General features: G+C 47.6%; 1 protein-coding gene across 4 annotated transcripts in view; it reads left to right on the top strand.

The window, feature by feature from the left end:
• The first annotated feature begins 256 nt into the window (after positions 1 to 256).
• The window catches only part of MEGF6 (multiple EGF like domains 6), a 210932-nt gene continuing 191663 nt past the window's right edge, over positions 257 to 19525 (top strand). For 2 of the 4 annotated variants that reach the window (XM_083512800.1, XM_083512801.1), the window contains exons 1-2: positions 5114 to 5882; positions 13942 to 14076. In XM_083512800.1, coding sequence (XP_083368926.1) covers positions 5791 to 5882; positions 13942 to 14076 — 227 coding nt within the window. In that variant the 5' untranslated portion in view covers positions 5114 to 5790. Of the gene's footprint in view, positions 289 to 4784; positions 5883 to 13941; positions 14077 to 19525 lie in introns of those variants that run through there. The other 2 variants (XM_083512799.1, XM_083512798.1) reach the window with 2 other exon arrangements.

Raw genomic sequence — 19525 nt, 5'->3', positions numbered from 1 at the left:
AACGGAAAACTGTTTCGTCTAGCGAGTTTTCCGTCTTGCGAGGCATTCGTCTTGCAGGGCACCACTGTATATAAAAACCGAATCTAATACATAATAGTAATTTATATGTCACAATAGATAGTAATGGTTCATGTCTCATTTTCAAACATTCTTGATGGCTTCCCTTTTTTCTTTAAGATACGCATAAAAGAAGATATCCACATATTTCAATTATCTGACTCTGGAAGCAGGCAAAATTGTGCCAGATCTTCCAGATTATGATAGGCAGCCAATGGGGTTCTGTTCTTGGTAAGTGTATATGGATTTCAGATTCCCTGTTTGTTTGTTTTTTGTAAATGCGGATTTTTGTTTTGTTTTCTGTATTAGGACATTAGAGGATTTCTTCGGGTGTGTGTGTGAAAATCATGTGCTGTGTATGTTTTAACTATTTGTGCATGATTGTATAACTTCTCTGGTCAAACCCCCAGGGATGAATGCTGGTCTCCTTTCCCATAATAAACTGTATTACTTTTGGGGCCGGGGGCAGAGACTCTATTAAATCCTTACTTAAACCCCATTAGACAATGGATTGAGAAAGAGGCAGGAGCCTGACACTAGGGAACCCATAACTGATAAAGACTGGCGAGAAATCTGGGCTGGATTTATGCCAGGTCAGTTTCTGCCAGAGTTAGGGAAAACACTTTTAAACTCACTCGCCATTGGTAACTTGAAGTCTGCAGACAATAAATGCCGGACCTGGTTCTTGTTATCCCATGTCGTGGTCCTGCCCAAAGTCACCTTATTCTGGTGGAAAGCATTTTTGAAAATGAAACATATAACTAACCCAAAGCTTCCACCGCCCAGTCCTAGACTCACTCTCCTTTCGCTCTTTGATTCTGAAACATTGTTACAGCGGCAATATTTAATTGCACGCCTTATCGAAGCAGCTAGGCTATAGCTGAGCTTTGCAGAACTTGTCTAAAGAATGAACTATTCAGGTGGGGACTTTGGCACTGATGGAACAACCGACTCATAAACTTCGAGCCCCAAGCAATGAACATGCTCCTCATAAGTTTTACACCATCTGGTGAAGTTTTATTTTGTATGCAGTAGCAAAGGAACAGAGCTTTCACCCGCCTAGCAGACATGGACATAATGTGGAACAGCACTTTGGGATAATTTGTATTGAACCAACCAGGTTGACCAGGAAGGTTGGAGGTGGGTCTGTTTGATTTTTCTCTCTCCTTTTCTGTATTTACAAAATTATTATTATTATTATTATTATTATTATTATTATTATTATTATTATTATTATTATTATAAAAAAAGAAAGCCCACAGATGCAACTTTAGAAGCACTTTTGCATCTTTGTCCTTTGGCAGGGCTTACTTCAGAGGAGAGGTGGTGTAGAACTTCAATTCAGTTCACACTGAAAGGTGATCCTACCTATTATGTACTTTCCCAAACAATACACAAACTGAAACGTAGCGCTTCATCAAAATTCACGCTTCTCTGAATTTTGAAAGGAGGTTCTACAGCAGAGTAATGTGTAAAAAGCGGGGCATATATTAAGGCAATGTGTACATAAAAATGAAAATAACCTACAAATACATTAGGTCATGGGATATTGCTTTGCAATAATGTGCATGTAAGGCAAAACTAGTAAAGGTAAAGGGACCCCTGACCATTAGGTCCAGTCGTGACCGACTCTGGGGTTGCGGTGCTCATCTCGCTTTATTGGCCGAGGGAGCCGGTGTACAGCTTCTGGGTCGTGGCCAACATGACTAAGCCGCTTCTGGTGAACCAGAGCAGCGCACGGAAACACCGTTTACCTTCCTGCTGGAGCGGTACCTATTTATCTACTTGCACTTTGACTTGCTTTCGAACTGCTAGGTTGGCAGGAGCAGGGACCGAGCAACGGGAGCTCACCCCGTCATGGGGATTCGAACCGCTGACCTTCTGATCAGCAAGTCCTAGGCTCTGTGGTTTAACCCATAGTGCCACCCGTGTCCCAAGGCAAAACTGCACGCAAACATTTTTATATTCAGAGAAATTCAAGCTAAAATGGTTGCTTTTTAAAAAAAATGCAAACTGTTGTGGAAATGTGGAGAACTGACCTTAAGACTGGAAAATGTAGAATAGGAGGAAAAAGAGAATTGACAGATATGCCCACCTCTACTTGGGAGCAAGTCCCACTTGAAAATAAAGGGATCTTGCAGGTCCATCACAGCCATCTCAGATGCAGAAGAAAATGACCCCCCCCAAAAAATATTGTGTTCCCTGGGACAACCAGACTTCCAGCTGCAGCTAACTCAACACTGATAGCAGGACAGGATCCTCCATCACAACTGAAGGCAGAAGGGCAGGCTGCATGCCACACCCAGCTCTGCCTTCCAGCACTTTGCTGCTGCTCTCAACCTCTGTTGCTCCATGGCAGGCACCCCCAACCTGTGGCCCTCCAGATGTTTTGGCCTACAATTCCCATGATCTCTAGCTAACAGGACCTGTGGTCAGGGATGGTGGGAATTGTAGTCCAAAACATCTTGAGAGCCGAAGATTGGGGATGCCTGCTCCATGGGCTTCTGGACAGTAAGAGCTGTTCTGGCAGGAGAACGATCTGCCCCAGGAGCTGGTGGCCGCGGGAGGTATTTAAGCAGACAGTGGGTGGTCACTTGCCAAGGATGCTCAAGCTGCAAGATCCTGGACAGCTTCCCGGTTGGTTGGTCTAGACAGCATCCAGGATCCCGTTCAGCTCTTAAAATCCCATGGCAGGGAACCTGCTGCCCTCCAGATGTTGTGGGACTCCAGCTCCCATCATCCTCAGCCAGCATGGTCAGGGACAATGGGGGCTGACAACATCTGAAAGGCCATAGGGTCCCACATCCCTGAGTAGTTCGTATTTGATAATGGTGGGGGAACCTCAGTCCAGGGATCAAATGCTGCTCTCCCTAAGCCACGCCCCTCTCCCCAGGCCACACCCTTCACCGGTCCTGCTCTGCACCTTCCTTGATTGCCTTTGCATGGTTGGAATGTGCCCTCGATTGCCTCCTGCTAGCTCAGGTGGAGGGAGGGAGAGCTGCCGGTACGCACATCGAAACCTCTGGTTATGCCTAGCAGGGTTGCGCCCTGTTGCACAGAGGCAAGACTCTTGCAGTGCAGGAATCACAGCTAAGAGGCATGGCTCCGCCCACTCTTGTTTCTGGCCCCACCCACCGCTGGAACCTTGCTAGGCTGTCAATGAAAGAAGGAGGCCTTCTGCTGGAAAAAACAGGTCTTCCATCTCTGCAGCAGGAATTCCTGAATTAATGATTCTGCTGGAAAAAACAGTTCTTCCATCTCTGCAGTAGGTCACTTAGTTTGTGGTGGCCAAAGGTGCCAATGAAATGAATTGAGAAAACCCTGAAGAGGAGGAAAGTGAAGAAACTGCAGCTGATCTGGGAGGCCTGAACCAGCCACACCTGAAAGTTATCATTATTATTTTTTTTTTATTATTTTTTGCCCAGGGAGCCTTTCCTTCACAAGCAAAGAGCCATCTGGGCTCTGATCCAGATCAGGACTGCAGTGTGTGTGTATGTGTGTGTGGCATGGAGAATAAGGATTAAAGCCCCCTTACCTCCCCCTGCCAGGGTCCCAGTCAGGAAAGGGGTGGGTGGGGCACACACCTGCTGTTTACTTTTATTTTTTTAAAAAAAAATCACAAAATTGCTGATTGCATGAATGGCATCAGGTTCCAGCCTGGCCCTTGATGAACACAGCTGTGTGAACTTTGTAAGATGAGCTTTAAGAGGAGAAAGGAGCACAGGCATAGATGTCCTTTCCCTGCTCTCAACACCTTCCTTCTACAACTAGGGAAAGGATGTGGCTCCACACAAGAGCATCTGCTTGGCATGCAGAAGGTCCCTGGCATCTTGAGGTAGGACAGAGAGACACCTGTGTCTGAAACCCTGGGGAGCTGCTGCCAGTCAGTGTAGGCAGTACTAAGCTACCTGTAGATTGATCAATAGTCTGACTTAGGATAAGGCAGCCTCTTACGTTCTCTTTGTGTGGGTTATGGGCTCTCTCAGGTGTACATATCCAAATTCCACCTTGAACCTTTTCCCCGGTTAAGGAGGCAATCCTAGTTACGCTTACCTGGAATTAGATCCCACTGAACTCAATGGATTTATGAGCAGACCCACAACTAAATTGACTCACTCCTTGAGCAGGCTTTGATAAGCTTGCACTGGCAGGGGTACAATCCTAAATTGGCCCATTTGCTTACAGAGCCTGTCTACTCAAAAGCAAGTCTCCCAAATTCATCCCAAGTTAGGTTTGCAGTCTATAACAGTTCAATCCTAGCCATGCCCTACTCAGAAGTAAGTCCTACAGAAGCCAGTGCAGGTTGCTTTTGGGTAAGCAGGGTTAAAATTTGTTGCTTAGCGCCTGAATATACAACCCACCATTTTCCTCCCTGGAACTCAAGATGGCTTATGTGGTTCTCCCGCACAACAATCCTGCCAGATAGGTTAGGCTGAGAGTGAGCGACTGGCCTAAAGCCACCCAGGGAGCTTCACAGCCCAGTGAGGATTCAAACCCTGGTCTCCCAGGTCCTAGTCCAGTTCTCTAACCACTACACCAGCCATAAAACTGCTATCACATTTGCAAAGCTGAGCAGGATCTGGTGTGGTTTCAAATTGGATGGTGGGCAGCATATTGAGATTCATGTGGTTGAGATTCCACAGCATTGCAGGCAGTTGGACTATTTAACCCACGGGGTCCCTTCCATCTCTGCAATTCTGACTGAGGAACAAGCTCTTGCCAGCTTCATTCAGAGTAAACGTGCAATCAGATCAGGCTACAAAGTTGGTGGAGAGGGGGAGGTTTTTGTCTAAACCCAGCTTTTCTTTGGGTATTCTAAGAGGGGGAGAGAAAGCGGCACCGATGCAAGCTCCCACCTTGGTACGCAGATCCTTGCAACACGAGCAAAAAGAAAACGCATATATTAATCGTCCTAGCCAAATCCTCTTCCTCTTTCCAGCTGGCTCCCCTCCTCCTCCTCCGAACCTGAAAAAGTGGGGTGGGGTGGGATGGCTTTCTGCTTAACTTGAGTCTCCAAAATTCAGCGGCTTGTTTAAAGGGGAGGGAGGGAGGGGAGAGAACAGCTTCTCCTGCAACGGGATAGCTCGCATTCTGCAAAGAAAGAAAGAGAGACAGACACAGAGAGAATTAATGGGAGTTTCTCCCCATTGTGCGTGAAGGCGCCCTGGAATGCGCATTGTATCCTGTTTGGAAGGAGCAAAGGTGCGCGCGCGCGCGCTTTTTTCCTTCTCCCTCTCTTTCACCGTGCCTGGATTTTGCTACAAAAACACTACACCTTAAGAAGCGTGGATCGAGCTCGCGAATGCATCTCCCTTTGTCTGGACGGATCCTGCCATCCGTGGGCTTCTCCCGAATGCCACCATCGCAGCAAAGCCCTTTAAGGCTGGTCTGCAGCACACCGGAGAGGGCAGATGTTTTTTGCGCCTTCTGCCTTTAAGTCTCCCTGCTTTCCCGTGGATGTGTGAGGAGGGAGAGGAGAGCTCGGTTGCTCCCCAGAGGGAATGTCCCCGGGTGACAGATCTATCTATCTCCCGGCAAGGGGGACAGAGAGTTCCAAAAGTGCTCTTTTGTAAAGGAACAACAGCAGCAGGAGGAACAGCGACAAACAGACCCGGCTGGGTCAAATGGTAGCAATGAACTTCCTTCCTCCGAAAATCGGGGACCTGCCAGAACTGTGACTTCGCTGCAACTTGCTGGAGGCACCTCCATCCTGGGGGAGGTGTGGGGCCGAGGATGGCAGCGATGGCGATCCATGCCCTTGCCCGCTACATCTTTGTCCTCAAGCTGCTTTTCCCTGCCGACGGGAACAAGCTGCTGCCCAACATGTAGGTATTCAAACTTGTCTTTGGGTTGGGGCCAAAGCCGGGCGGAAAACTTTTATATATGGGTGCTGTGTGAAAAAGGATAATGGTGGCTGAGAAACTGGACTGTGAAGTGGGAAGTCCTGGATTCAGATTCTGCTCTCTGCAGCTGTTCCTCCGTGTCCACCCCCTCTACCCATGGGCGTAGCCAGGATTTTTTTTGGGGGGGCAGAACCAACGTGATTGGTCAGTTAAGTATTTCTATTGTTTTACTTGATCTAGGGGGTGCAGCTGCCCATGCCACCCCCCACTCCAAATCTGCAGTATTGGAGGGGTGTTATAATACTGACCTACCTGGGAAAGTTGGTGTAAGAATTTCTGAGTTAATGATAGTTGTGGATTGCTATGATTACTCTAAGGTGTTATGGTGAATGCTAAGTATGAGAGTTGGCAAGGTTCTGTATTTCTTTTCTCCTGTTGGACTCCTGTACTTTTATCACTCGTGGGGCAAAGATATTCCTGAAGGAGCATCTCCACCTCCATTGTTCTGCCCGGACACTGAGGTCCAGCGCAGAGGGCTTTCTGGCGGTTCCCTCACTGCGAGAAGCCAAGTTACAGGGAACCAGGCAGAGGGCCTTCTCAGTAGTGGCACCAGACCTGTGGAACGCCCTCCCATCAGATGTCAAAGAGATAAACTACCACCAGACTTTTAGAACACATCTGAAGGCAGCCCTGTTTAGGGAAGCTTTTAATGTTTAACAGGCTATTGTATTTTAATATTTTGTTGGAAGCCACCCAGAGTGGCTGGGGAAACCCAGCCAGATGGGCTGGGTATAAATAATAAATTATTATGATTATTGTTATTATTATTATTATTATTATTATTATTATTCAGATGGTGTAGCTTTTTCTAGGCTGGAGAAAGAAAAATGCTTCACCTGTTTGATTTCTGCTTGGTGTACTGTTTTTTTTTTAAAGGAGCAAGAGTCCTTGTTGCTGCAGGCAATGGAAAGAGCAGATGGTTTTAATTTTTGGATGATCACCAAGGGTCATTATAAACTTTCCCCAATATTTTTGAGGAATGCTTATCTGTGCACAACAGTCACTATCGTTGTTGCCATTTAACAGGTGGTGACGCTGAGACTTGATGAGAGCAATGCTGTGATTCCCAACCAACTTACTCGGGAGTAAGCTCCCTTGGGCACTAGGGGAACATTTCCTCCCAAGTAAACCTGTATAGGGTTGTTCTGTTACCAGTTCACCCAATGCTTGCCGATAACAGAAGTGGGTGCTGTTCAGTGGCACATCTGCTCAAACTCACCTTTACCTCCCTCTCCCCACCCCCCACCCCACTCAGAGAATCAACAAAATGCTCTTACTTAGACATTTCAATTTATATTGTAGAACCACAATTCTATTGCCTTGGGATTTGATCGAACCTCGGCTTTCCAGATAATACAGATTTCAACACTTTCTATGCTCAGCCATGTTCCTTTGCAAAGTTTAGTTTAAGTTGTTCTGGCTTAAAATGTGTTAATTGAGGTATTTATTTTTTAAAATAACCCCCCCCCCCGAGGAAGGGGATTAGTTTAGTACTCAGGTTAAGTACTTAATTCGTTCCGGAGGTCCGTTCTTAACCTGAAACTGTTCTTAACCTGAAGCACCACTTTAGCTAATGGGGCCTCCTGCTGCTGCCGCGCCACCGGAGCACGATTTCTGTTCTCATCCTGAAGCAAAGTTCTTAACCGAGGTACTATTTCTGGGTTAGCAGAGTCTGTAACCTGAAGCGTATGTAACCTGAATAGTATGTAACCCGAGGTACCACTGTAAATCGGAGGTAGTCTATGTGGGGTCCTCCAGATGTTGTTGGACTACCCAATTCCCATTCGTCCCAGCCAGCTTGGTTAATGGGGAGGACTGATGAGATCTGAACAACATCTGGAGTACCACAGGTTAGCCAGCCTAACCTGGATAGTGCATAGTGCTCAGAGCTGCAACCAATTAAACACAGTATTGGGCTAGATGAATACAGAGACAGTGTGGAGTTAGTGGTTAGAGTTTCTGCCCAGAACCTGGGAGTCCAGGGTTCAAATCTCCCCACTCGGCCATGAAGCTCACTGGGTGACCCTGAGCCAGTCACTGACTCACGGCCTAACCCACCTCGCAGGGTTGCCGTAGATTAATTGGGGAGGGGAGAACTTCGAGTGCCACTTTGAGCTCGTTGGAGAAAGAGCTGGGATATGAAAGCAACGCCATAAAATAATAAATGCATTTTGACAGTCTACTCCCAGCCTTTGCCAAGCTGGTGCATCTGGAAGACACCAGGAGAATGAGAGCTAATCTACTCCATTTGCAAAAAAGAAGAAGACATCCCAGGTAGTTTTAATAATCTTTTCTTGCTCTCGTTGCAAGCCAGCAAAGGAATTTTAAGTGTAGGAGGCAGCCAGCATTTCTCCCTGTGCGCTGAACACTTTAGTGCCAAGCAGCAGTTCAGTAGGTGAAGCATTTTTCTTACGTTTTCCCCTGGCCCGCATGGGAAAAGCTCTACCAGTTGAGTATCTGTGCAGCTGTTAAAAGACTCAGAACACATGCGTGTAGAAAGTAATTGCCGCTCTGTGCAATGGGACCTGTTCACTAGAGCAGAGGTGCAGGGCTTTGGGACTGGGGTCCAAATGTGGCCCTCCAGGGCTTTCTGTCTGGCCCCTGGAAATCTTCCCAGGCTGCACGCCTCTCACTTGCCCTGTTTTGCAGACTCCGAGTGTTTTTGCCTGGCTGGAATATGCCCTTGAACTCTGATAATAGTTCCTGATTGCTTGGATAGAGGACAGAGGCTGTTTGTGTGTGTGAACTACTGTACAAAGGCAAAATTCACATGGATTGCTCTGTTCACTTTTGCCCCTAGCTCTACCCACACTGGCACATGGCCCTCAGAAGATGGTGCAGAAGGGAATGTGGCCCTTAAGCTGAAAAAGCATCCCTCACCCCACCTGAGAAAGTTCCACAGTCATGAGGCAGTCATGTTAGTCTCTTGTAGAAAAGCCAACCACTTAATGTTGTGGCCTCTTAAAGACAAATTTAGAAGCTTTTATGGGCTGCAGTAGAACTCTGACAGAAGTGAACTGTAGTCCACAAAAGCTTCCGCTGTAGTAAAGTTATTAGTCTTTAAACATGCCACCAGACTCCTTGGACTGGTTTTCATTTTTGTGTGTGTCTTCTGCAACATGCCATCTATGCAGCAATAGTGGTGGATTTCTGTTGGACCATCCGCACATCAATTCACTCGGTTGTTCTGGAAGGCTTCCCCGATGTTACTGCATTGTTGCTGTGTAGCGGGGCAATCTTGCAGCATGGGACGCAGGTTGTGCTGTGGTCTAAACCACTGAGCCTCTTGGGCTTGCTGATCACAAGGTCGGCAGTTCGAATCCACATGACGGGATGAGCTCCCGTTGCTCAGTCCCAGCTCCTGTCAATCTAGAAGTTCAAAAGCATACCAGTCCGAGTAGATAAATAGGTACACCTGCAGCAGGAAGGTAAATTATGTTTCTGTGCGCTCTGGCCATTTAGTCATGCTGGCCACATGACCCAGAAAAGCTGTCTGCAGACAAATGCCGGCTCCCTTGGCTTCAAAGTGGAGATGAGCGTGATACCCCATAGTCAAATTTGACAGGACTTAACCGTCCAGGGGGGCTTTACCTTTTTTTACCTACAGTGAAACAAAAGAGCAACACTCTCTGCCCATCCCCCAAACAACCCTGAACATTTGTGCTATGAGGAGTTGCAGGATTTCATCAGGAAGCTACAGGACATCTGCCCCAGAACTCTTGGCAGGCTGAAACAGTATTGGAAGTGGGATTGTGTATAACTGCCCTGATACCATCGTGAGCTCAAATCATCACAAATGCAGAATAGAATGGATTTCTGGAAAGGCCTTCAGTTGTCCCACCCCCATCCCAAGGAAGTGTGTGTTTTAAGGCTGCCATCTTAAGAGCTCAACTAGGAGAAAGTTGTTCACGCTGCTCAGTTGAAAGGATTGCTCATTTTTTACGAGCACAGTATTTGCCTCCTGTCTTCCTCTCCTCGCAATTAAAGCTTATAGCTCTGGCACTCAGCATACGACTGTGTGAATCTTTGGAAAGTTTCCTTACAAGCTTGAGCTCTGGCCAAGAGCGCCATTCCCGACTCAGCGAAATCGTTGTTTTCCTTTGTAAACTGAACCAGGATTGAACAACATAGTAAATCCAGACCATCTTCTCCATATGTTGTTTGCCCTGTGATGGGATATGTGTGTTAGGCGTTGGGGTTGAGGGTGGGGGGACAGGATCATGTCATCGATGCGCTTTGAAAGACTCTACCATGATGACATTTTCCCTATTTCTGGAAAACTCGTTAAGTTTATAAGCGGAGCAGCTTGAGGCAGGGATAACCTAGGCTGGTTGAGTGCAAATGCGTTTTGAGAAAGCCGTTGTTGTAGTCTGAATTACAGCCCAGTCAAACCCCAGAAGGCTTGGATTCAAGTGGATTTATTGCCCTTTGGATTGGCTCACCACAAATCTCCACCGGCCTTTGTCAACCTGGTGCCCTCCAGATGTTTTGCACTACATCTGGAGGTTTATCAGATTGGCTGGGGTTGATGGGAGTTGTAGTCTAAAACATCTGGAGCACACCTGGCTGGCAAAGGCTGGTCTGAGTATTCTAGTCCACTGTAGGGAGAAGATAAATTGGGTGCTGTAGGATGATTTGCTGTGGAAGGTTTCCCTGTTGCCTAACAACAGCAGCAACAAAACATACCTGCCTTTCTGCCTAAACACCCTTACCTGGCCCATTGAACTCAATGGGACTTCTGGTTAGACATCCATAGACTGTGCAGTTGGAATCCCTGATATATGGAAATTTGGATTTGTACTCTTTGGTCAACTGTGTGTGTGGCTCGAGAAAGGGAGGGGTGGTGTGGCTCAGTTAAAGGAGCTGGGAGAGCAGATAATGGCAGATGGTCTTCTCTCTCTTGGGGTCTTGGAGAGCTGCTGCTACTCAGAATGGATGATATTGGCTCAATGGGCCAGTGGTCTAACTTGAAGTGAATGCTGTGTGTTCCATTAAGGAGCCGTAGCTCATGGTAACAGCATCTGCTTTGCATGCAGGAGGTCCCGGTTCAATCCCCGGCATCTCCAGGTAATTCTGGGGAAGACCCCTGCCTCAGACCCTGGCAGTCAGCAAAGATAATACTGCATGGATGCTCTGGCTCAGTACAAAGGCAGTTTGCATGTTTGGGTCCTCAGTGATCCAATTGCCAAATGGATGCGCTCTATCAAATGTTTGATGTGCTCAGAATGGGAGTACAGGGGTACCTCTGGTTACGTACTTAATTCGTTCTGGAGGTCCGTTCTTAACCTGAAACTGTTCTTAACCTGAAGCACCACTTAGCTAATGGGGCCTCCTGCTACTGCCGCGCCACCGGAGCACGATTTCTGTTCTCATCCTGCAGCAAAGTTCTTAACCTGAAGCGCTATTTCTGGGTTAGCGGAGTCTGTAACCTGAAGCGTATGTAACCTGAAGCATATGTAACCCAAGGTACCACTGTAAAAGCACTCTCTGTACTCTCAGGAACACCTTTTTGTCCTTAGGTTTGTTTTTTGTTTTAAAGGAAGCAAAGCTCTGCTCTATTTTGGATATACTTAAAAGGGTTATATCCAATGCTGGACCTACTTGGAATGAGCCCTTTGAAATTAATGGACACGACAACTTTAGATCCATTAATGTCGACAGGTCTGCTCTGAGTAGGGCTAGCGTTGGCTGCGACCCAAAGCCTTTCAACTTCACCTGCCAAAAGCTCTGAAAGCAAAAGTTGGCGGATCTGCAGCCCAGCCCAGGACAGCGTTTATCTCTGCACGTCCCGGTAAAGTAGAGACAGGTGGGGAGGATTCCCCCCTCCCCACACACATAGGTTTTATCCTGAGGCTCCCTTGCAGCCTTTAATCTAGCCCTGTTAGCTTAACTCATCATCACTGACTGGAACACTTCTTTTGATGAGCTCTTGATTTAGCTTAGCACATCCTGCCTCTCCATTCCAGCTTCCCTGGAGACAATAGATTTCACTCTCAGGACACGGTTTTAGCTGAATGAAGAACAAAATTAGCCTGGCTGTAAACAAACATTTCTGTTTGGGGGTTATGGAATCCCGGAGAGCCAAACGTGACTTGTGCAATGTCCATAGGATCGGCGTTTCCTCACCTAGAGTGGCTGGGATGTTGGTGTAGTAGTTAGAGCCACAGTGGGGGACTTTCTTGGATCCCGAGGGCCAGATTCCTTAGTGGACAACAAGGGTGGGACACACACGTCAGTGGCTGGCAGGGCCAGAGGCAAAGCGACTCTTAACTTTGCAGTTTTCCAGCCAGCAAAAAGCAGGCGGGAAATAGGAACAAGGAGAGAGTGGGCAGTCTTTATATTGAGAGGCAGGGGTTGGGGGGGTGGAACCTGGGTCGAATCCAGCATTAGTAAGAGCAGATGCACCGAAATGAATGGGAGCAACTAACATAGGACCATTCAGGAGGAATTGTTGTTGTTTAGTCGTTTAGTCGTGTCTGACTCTTCGTGATCCCATGGACCAGAGCACACCAGGCACGCCTGTCTTCCACTGCCTCCCGCAGTTTGGTCAAACTCATGCTGGTAGCTTCGAGAACACTGTCTAACCATCTCGTCCTCTTGTCGTCCCCTTCTCCTTGTGCCCTCAATCTTTCCCAGCATCAGGGTCTTTTCCAGGGGGTCTTCTCTTCTCATGAGGTGGCCAAAGTATTGGAGCCTCAGCTTCAGGATCTGTCCTTCCAGTGAGCACTCAGGGCTGATTTCCTTAAGAATGGATAGGTTTGATCTTCTTGCAGTCCATGGGACTCTCAAGAGTCTCCTCCAGCACCATAATTCAAAAGCATCAATTCTTCAGCAATCAGCCTTTATGGTCCAGCTCTCACTTCCATACATCACTATTGGGAAAACCATAGCTTTAACTTTACGGACCTTTGTCAGCAAGGTGCTGTCTCTGCTTTTTAAGATGCTGTCTTGGTTTGTGATTGCTTTCCTCCCAAGAAGTAGGAGTCTTTTAATTTTTGTGACTGCTGTCACCATCTGCAGTGATCATGGAACCTAAGAAAGTAAAATCTCTCACTGCCTCCATTTCTTCCCCTTCTATTTGCCAGGAGGTGATGGGACCAGTGGCCATGATCTTCGTTTTTTTGATGTTGAGCTTCAGACCATATTTTGTGCTCTCCTCTTTCATCCTCATTAAAAGGTTCTTTAATTCCTCCTCACTTTCTTCCATCATGGTTGTGTCATCTGCATATCTGAAGTTGTTGATATTTCTTCTGACAATCTTACCATCTGGAGCAGGAACCGTCAAGCCACTCCAGTATCCCTGCCAAGAAAACTCCATGGACAAAGACAACAGGAGGAATTAGGTGGATACAACAAATTATTTTCAGATAGGACTGATATTGGATCCATTTCCATCCCTCAATTTCACTTGCATTGTGTTTTCTTGCATTATTCTTCTAGCTAATTCTAAGAAATGATGCGTTCCTGAAAAGTTATTCTCTCCCCCGACCCAAAATGGTGTGAGTGTGGTAGTGGTGGGGAGGGATTCATATCCTAATCACTAAGCGATCCATATCCTCTGTGTGCCAATCCCTAAATTATTTTGAAAGAAGGCAGCCGTGATGCCTACCTTGAAAAGAAGGGGTGCACAACCTGTTTTCAGCCAGAGGGTTGCATTCTTTCCTGAGGGGCAGATGCCAGAGGGAATCATAGCGGGAGCGATACATGTAAATTTTGCCTTTCTGCGGTAGGCTAGTTCCTACACACACTTTTTGGCATCATCTGTCCAGGCAAGAGGAAAGCATGGCCAAAGATCAAGGACGTATTCCAACCGGGCAAAAGCAATCAAGGAGAGCGAGTTAGAGGTGTGGCCCAGGGAGAGGAAGCATAGTCTGAGGGCCGGTGAAAAAACGCCTAGAGGACCAGGTTTGTCCCCTGTGCCTGAAAAGAAAGTCCCACTGTTCAGCCACACAAAGAAATAACATCTTTCTTTTCCCTCCAGGCCAAACGTCTGTGCAGAGCGACAACTCGCAATGGTCAGTCACCGACAGCCACGCATCAGCTCCTTCTCTCGGTTGGTTAAAGTGTGGAATCCAAGTTGTCGAGGGCATCCATGGTGCTTGGGCTATGAACGGAGGTACGTACCATCACTGCGCTGGGTCTCCCATATTTGTTTGGTTGCTCTTTCCAATTGCTACGTTGCCCGCATCTTGAAAGCTTGGTGGAGCAACCTCTCCACCCCGGACCATAATGGGATGTGTTCTGGGTTGGTTACGTTCAGAGTGGAACCGTTGAAGTTAATAGACACGACTAACTTAGGCCCACTGATTTCAGCGAGTAGGACTTAGTTGGGGGTGCGTACAGCCGTCAAAGTGAATGAGCCTATTGCAGTCATGCTCACTGATTTCATAGGGCCGTCTCTGAGGCTGCACCCACACCTTCAATTAAAGCACTATTATACCAGTGCTTTAATAGCTTCCCCTAAGGAATTCTGGCAGCTGCAGTTTGTTAAGGGTGCTGAGCAGTGCTTTTTTCCCCCCCTAGAAAAAAGAGGTGCCAGAACACACCATGAATGCCTTCCTTGTTCTCTTTTAATGGCAATGGCGCCCACCTAAGAGGTGCCGGAACTGAGTTCTGGCTGTAAAAAAAGCCCAGGCACTGAGAATTGTTAGGAGATCCCTATTTCCCTTACAGAGCTATAATTCCCAGAGTTTTGGGGGAAGATTGGTGGTTAAATCACTCTGGGAATTGTAGCTCTGTGAGAAAAAGAGGGGTCTTCTAACAACCCACAGGACTCTTAAACTACAGCTTCCAGATTATTATTTTTTGGGAGGGAAGACTTCCTTAAACTGGTGTCATACTGTGTTAAATGTATGGTGCAGATGTGGCCTGAGTAGGACTAACCTTGGACACAACACAGTATAAATATATGAAGCTGCTTACAGCTGGGCTGGCTAACCTTTGTGCCTGCAGATGTTTTGGGACAACAACTCCCATCTTCATCCCTGACCATTGGCCATGCAGGCTGGGGCTGATGGGAGCTGGAGTTCAGCAACATCTGGAGGGGCTCTCCACCCCTGCTGTACACAAAAATAAAACCATTGGTCCATCTAGTTCTGGATTATTTAATTTTACCTCTTGGGCAGCAAGATGAATAATGCAGTTTTGGACAGCAGATGAACTGCAGTGGAATGGAGACAGTGCTGCATGCAACAAATACAGAAACAGAAAATGATGGCTTCTTGCATCTCTACTCAGAGTAGATTCATGTCTATCAGTTTCAGTGGGTTCACTTTAAAGAGGACTAACGTTGGGTGCAACCCTGTGTCCCTGAAAGAAATGAAGACAGCTCCTTCCTTCCTTTCTTTTTTTAAGAAATTCCTGTCTTGTATTTAAGGAATCCCTTGCAGCCTGTAATTGTCAGCAATTACCTTGCTGATGGAGAGCTGTCCACCAGTAAGGCTGAACTTACTGATTTATTTCTTCTTTTGGTCTCAAAGTCTGTGTCTTTGTCTGGTGCAGAGAGGACACTTTGAAATGTGAGGGGCTTTGTCTGCTGCTGCTGCTACAGCACTTCAAAGGCTCAGAATCCTCCGTCTTGCAAATGTTCCGCTCGCTCTCATGCGATGAATCTTCCTCCATCCCCTCTTTTTAACATTGTAAATCAGAAAGCATAAACACAATCTCTCTTCTCTTCTCCGTGAGACTCTAGCTGCTCTCTTCCTGGCTTGAAAAACATGCACGTTTTTGGCACACAAAGTGAGAGGGGTTTGTGCTTACTGTCAAGTCAGAGCACGGCAACTCGGTAAAGTGGTAGTAAATCCCAGGTTATACCATTGCTGTGTATATTATTTTGCAAGAGTTACATAAGCAAATAGGCAGGGGTCTTGCACCCAAGACAGAGGCTGTGCTATCAATATTTTAACTGTGTTTGTGTGGCTCAAACGTGGCTGAAACATTAACCCCCCATTTTGTCCTGGAAATTTGGGGGTGGGGGAGCTCACTGCCCATCTCAACAGTTCCTTCTCGGTCACTTTTTCTCCCTCCTGGAAGCCCACGGGAGAATCCTGGCAACTCCAGTAGGGTTTGCCTGAAACCCTGGAGAGCCAATCACTGCCGGCAATACTGAGCTAGTTATGGACCAATGGACTGACTCGGTATAGAAAAGGGCTATAACTTGGTGGTAGGGCATCTACTTTGCATGCAGAAGGGTCCCATATTCAACCCAGGGAGTGTTCTGTGTGTGAAATCCTGGAGAGTCGCTGCGGGTCAATGTAGATGATCAGCAGTGGCCAGGGCCCATTGAGACTGGTAGGGTGGCAGGCAGGGAGCCCAACAGTAGGTGGCACCAGAGCCAATTAATTCCAGTTTTGACCCCTATCCTTCTCCTGCTGAGTTCTACAAGGGGCAACTCTGACGTGAGGGAGGAAGTGGAAGCTGAGAGATTGTGCGGCCTCTTGGGCTAAGAGAAGAAGGCAGGCTGGTAGGGGCTGACTAAGAGCAGTATGAGGTTGGTGCCCCGTTTGCCAAAATGGACCAACTTCCACTGTGCTGAGCTAGATGGGCTTACGGTCTGACGGTGTAAGGCAACTCAAGAGCTGTCTCAGTCATAATCTCAGGGTTGTGGGTTTGAGCCCCACGTTAGGTAAAAGATTCCTGTATTGCCAGGGGTTGGACTAGATGACCCTCATGGTCCCTTTCAGCACTGGCGGAGGAACGGGGGGCAGGGGGAGCGCACCGCCCTGGCACCGTTGGGAGGGGGGGTACCATTGCGGCCGCCTCCTGGGACATGCACCACGCACCCCCATCGCGCCGGGCACCATGCCCCTACAGGCTGCCCCATGCCCCCAGGACGGACAACACCATGCCCCTGGGCGGCATGCCACACCCCCAGGATGCTTGCCACACCCCCGGGATGCACACCAGCCATGCCCCCACCTGCTCTCCGTCCCCAGTGCCGAAGAATGCAGCTTCGCCACTGCCTTCCAGCTCAACAATTCTGTGAACTTCCCCGTGTTATTACTGAGCTTGAGTTGGGCTAGATTTCAGCTGAACATCAGGAGGCTATATTTTCTTTTTAGTGCAAGTTTTTAATAAGATATATAAGCTTAAATACATGTGCCAACTAGCATATCTCTATATCTGAAGTTGTCTTCAGATAACTCTGTTATCTGAGGCAGCACCTGCGGGTGAAGACCTTTTCATTTCTTTATCCTTCCCTATTGCTGATAACACACCAGAACCACAACAGCTTTTGAAAATATTAATCAACAAGCATGTATTTCACTTGCATTACCCATGTTAATCAACCTTAAAATAATAGTTGGCTGATCTACCTGTTAAAGCAGTCAAAGTTTGCAGCCAGGTTCATGATAATCCTTCAGAGCTCACTAGAACCAAAAGAGCATTTAAAAACACTAATAAATGAGTGTGTGTTACTAATCAACAGGTATGACTGTGACTTGCTGCCCCCCCTGTTAATCAACCTAAAATATTAGTTGGCTGATCTACCAGTTCAACCAGTCAAAGGTTGCAGCCCATCTATCCATAATCCTTGGGAGTGAAAGCTCATAGCTCCGCCGTGTATGGTTCATATCATGCAAAGTATGTTTCCTGGCCTCTGTGTTGGCTTCTGGAGCTGTTTCAATTGGCCAACACTGGGCTGTGGAAGCAGATGAATCGGGAGCTTGGCTGCAGCATTGCGGATTTCCTTGATGGGACCAGGGAGGCACGGCAGCTGCTCCACTTTTTTTTTTGGTTATAAGCAGTTGTGTGACGAAGATTGGACAACAGGGGCACTTAGCCATGGGCATGGCCCAAGCAGGGGTTGCAAAATGGTGGGCAAAGGGCACGCAGCACGTTGGCAGTTCTGGAAGAAGTCACACATTATTTAATGTTTTAATTTTTGGCAGGCAACTATCACGACCGATTTTGCCTTGTCATTCCAGGAGTATGCAGTTAGGTAACTTTAGACCAAATGTGGGGAGCTTCAGGTCCAGGGGCCAAATGTGCCCCTCCAGACCCCTCTGTCGTAAAATTATAGGAAGGCACCCAACAGAGGGCCATCCAGTCTTCAATGAAATGAGCTAGGATAGTGAGAGGAGGTTCTTAGCATTTTGAGAGAGCTGGACTTCCTTAGATGCCAGATGACCACAGTAGTCTTTAACAACAATAAATAATAAACAATAAATTTATTAATTTAAATTTATTAATGGCCCTTTCTCTGATGTGCATCAAATTTATGAATAAATTTATGAATGAAACAATGTTCAAAACATACCCATTATATGTATATATGTATATGTATATGTATATGTATATGTATATGTATATGTATATGTATATGTATATGTATATGTATATGTATGTGTATATATACACATATACACACACACATACACACATACACATACACGGGGAGGGAGAAAGGGGAAGAGAAAGATTTATTCCAGCCTTACGGGGAGACAAAATGGATTGGCTTTTGGACTCTTTGCTGCTGAGCCACAGAGGATGGGGGCAGCGGCAGAGCTAGCCGTTTCGGCACCCAGAGTGGCACACATGCCGTGCACCCAGGGGGTCGGGCGAGCCGCCCGGGGGGGTGATCAGCGCAGCGATCGGCATCCAGGGAGGCAATTGGCACCCATTGGGGGCAATTGGTGTTGTATGCTCTCCTGTCTGAATCTTCCATTGTGGAAACTCTGCAGAAAGGGTGTGCACGGGCCTTGGAATGTCTCTGAGGCTCGTGTCGCTAATTGACTGATGCTGTTCCACGGGAGACCGGTGACCGTCCGGAGACGACGGGGGGGGGGGGGAGCTGCCTGATGCCTCCGTCTCCCTGGCAGTATCCCAACAATCGGCGTGGTGATCAGCGCCGGGGGCGGCGGCGTGGAGATCTGCTCGGGGGGGGGGGGCGGCGTAGTGATCTGCCATGGGGGGATTTTGTCACCCCCCTTAAGGATGACACCTGGGGCGGGCCGCCTCCACTGCCCCCTTTCCTATGTCGCTGGATGGGGGAGCTGCTCAGGGCTAGGAGGAGCTGGGGGTCTCTTGCCCCAAGGCCCTCAAAACCTGTAGCTGATTCTGGGTCAAAAGACAAAGGTCTGAAAAAAGTCTGCCTGTAGCCAAAGTGCTCAAGCTGGCCTGAATGGCTTTTAAGGAACTGTGTGCACCCACATTCTCTCCCTCTCCCTCTCTTTCCTGTGAGCAACACATATCTGGAAGGTAGAATTCCTGACCTCCTCCATCCTGGAGCAACGGTGGGCTCTGGAGACGAGAGCAGCGTTTTCTGCCAAGCCCAGAGCAAGACGGCCAGAGTGGTTCCACCTGCCCTTCCTCTCCCCCCTCCTCTGGGTCCTGTTAAGTAGGGCTATTTTTCTCCAGCTTAGTTCTCAATGCAATAAGGAGCCATATTAATTTTTATTGGGCCAGCCAACATGAGCTTTTATTGGCATCCCTCTTTGAAACCGCATTGCCTGATAGTTCTCCTCCTTGCGGGGAATCCTTCTTAGGTGGATTCTTCTGCCAACTGGCCGCTCCCACACTGTGCCTCTAGCCGTACTATCTGGGTCAGAAACCAAACCTGTCAG

Source organism: Podarcis liolepis (assembly GCF_965112155.1).
Source record: "Podarcis liolepis genome assembly, chromosome: 7".
NCBI lineage: Eukaryota > Metazoa > Chordata > Lepidosauria > Squamata > Lacertidae > Podarcis > Podarcis liolepis.
The sequence above is the reverse complement of the archived record's forward strand: the minus strand, read 5'-3'. Positions and strand labels throughout refer to the sequence as shown.